Here is a 947-nt window from a genome sequence, read left to right as displayed (position 1 = left end):
AGTGAGTACCATGCCCATTGTCATCAGTAACATCGATACTGTTCGTGATGAAGTTATACCCGATGGAGCCATCTTTCGGGTTCTTCCAGAACTGACCAACCAGATCCGGGTGGGTCATATCAACTCCAGTGTCGCTGATGGCCAGCACGATATCCTTTAGTTCGCGCTTAGCTTCGCGAGCATAACGCCATGCTTGTCCGATGTTGATGACCTCGAGGTTACGCTGGCAAGAAGAACCGGGGTCGTTGGTGCCAAGAACGGGATTGCCGCCAGTACAAGTTTCTGATGCCTCAATCGGCCCGTTGATCGGGTTAATGGTGACCACAGAGTCGGGCTCGCAGTAAAATTGGATGCCTAGCATGGCTCGAGCCTTCCTCAAATAGTTCAGAATTTGCTCGTAACCAACGGAGCATGTAGACTCTACAATTTGGACACCTACAGCTTTCAAGTCGTAGATCATGCCATCCAGCGCAAAGCATCTTTCGCACTCACGGTCGTCTTGGCTGAGGAAGCTTGCTCCTTCACCAGAGACTGCAGCGGCCTGTGATATCATAGTTGGCACGAGACGAATGTCGAGTGGGGCTCCACGATAAGATATCTTAAGCAGTGTGCGGTCGGAAGCACCTTCACCACAGGTTATGACATATGCGAGCAGCGTCGATAAGAATGCGGAGCGTTGGAACATGGATCTATTGAATGGGACTCCTGAGGATCAATTACTCATCCCACAAATTACGATATTTTCAATCACATGAATCTGATATCCAACTTGAAGCTTGTGCAAACTTATGCGTGTCGCACAGTGGGGCATGGAATATACACGCAGGGCATGCCACGTGCCAAGCATGGGTCAACCATTACCGACCTATCCTTCCGGACGTATATTGGGATACGCTGGTGGCATTGAGTGGCGTGGCTGTATCACTCTCCACTCTAGAGGCATCTTC

General features: G+C 50.3%; 1 protein-coding gene across 1 annotated transcript; it reads right to left on the bottom strand.

The window, feature by feature from the left end:
* Positions 1–9: 9 nt before the first annotated feature.
* On the bottom strand, positions 10–685 carry Pmar_PMAR020200 (conserved hypothetical protein; the record flags this gene model as incomplete). The annotated part of the gene is made up of 1 exon (XM_002781003.1): positions 10–685. A coding segment is annotated over one exon (676 nt), but the record flags the coding sequence as incomplete, so codon positions are not given.
* Positions 686–947: the final 262 nt, after the last annotated feature.

This window comes from Perkinsus marinus, assembly GCF_000006405.1.
Source record: "Perkinsus marinus ATCC 50983 genomic scaffold scf_1104296943764, whole genome shotgun sequence".
In the NCBI taxonomy this organism is placed as follows: domain Eukaryota; phylum Perkinsozoa; order Perkinsida; family Perkinsidae; genus Perkinsus; species Perkinsus marinus.
The sequence above is the reverse complement of the archived record's forward strand: the minus strand, read 5'-3'. Positions and strand labels throughout refer to the sequence as shown.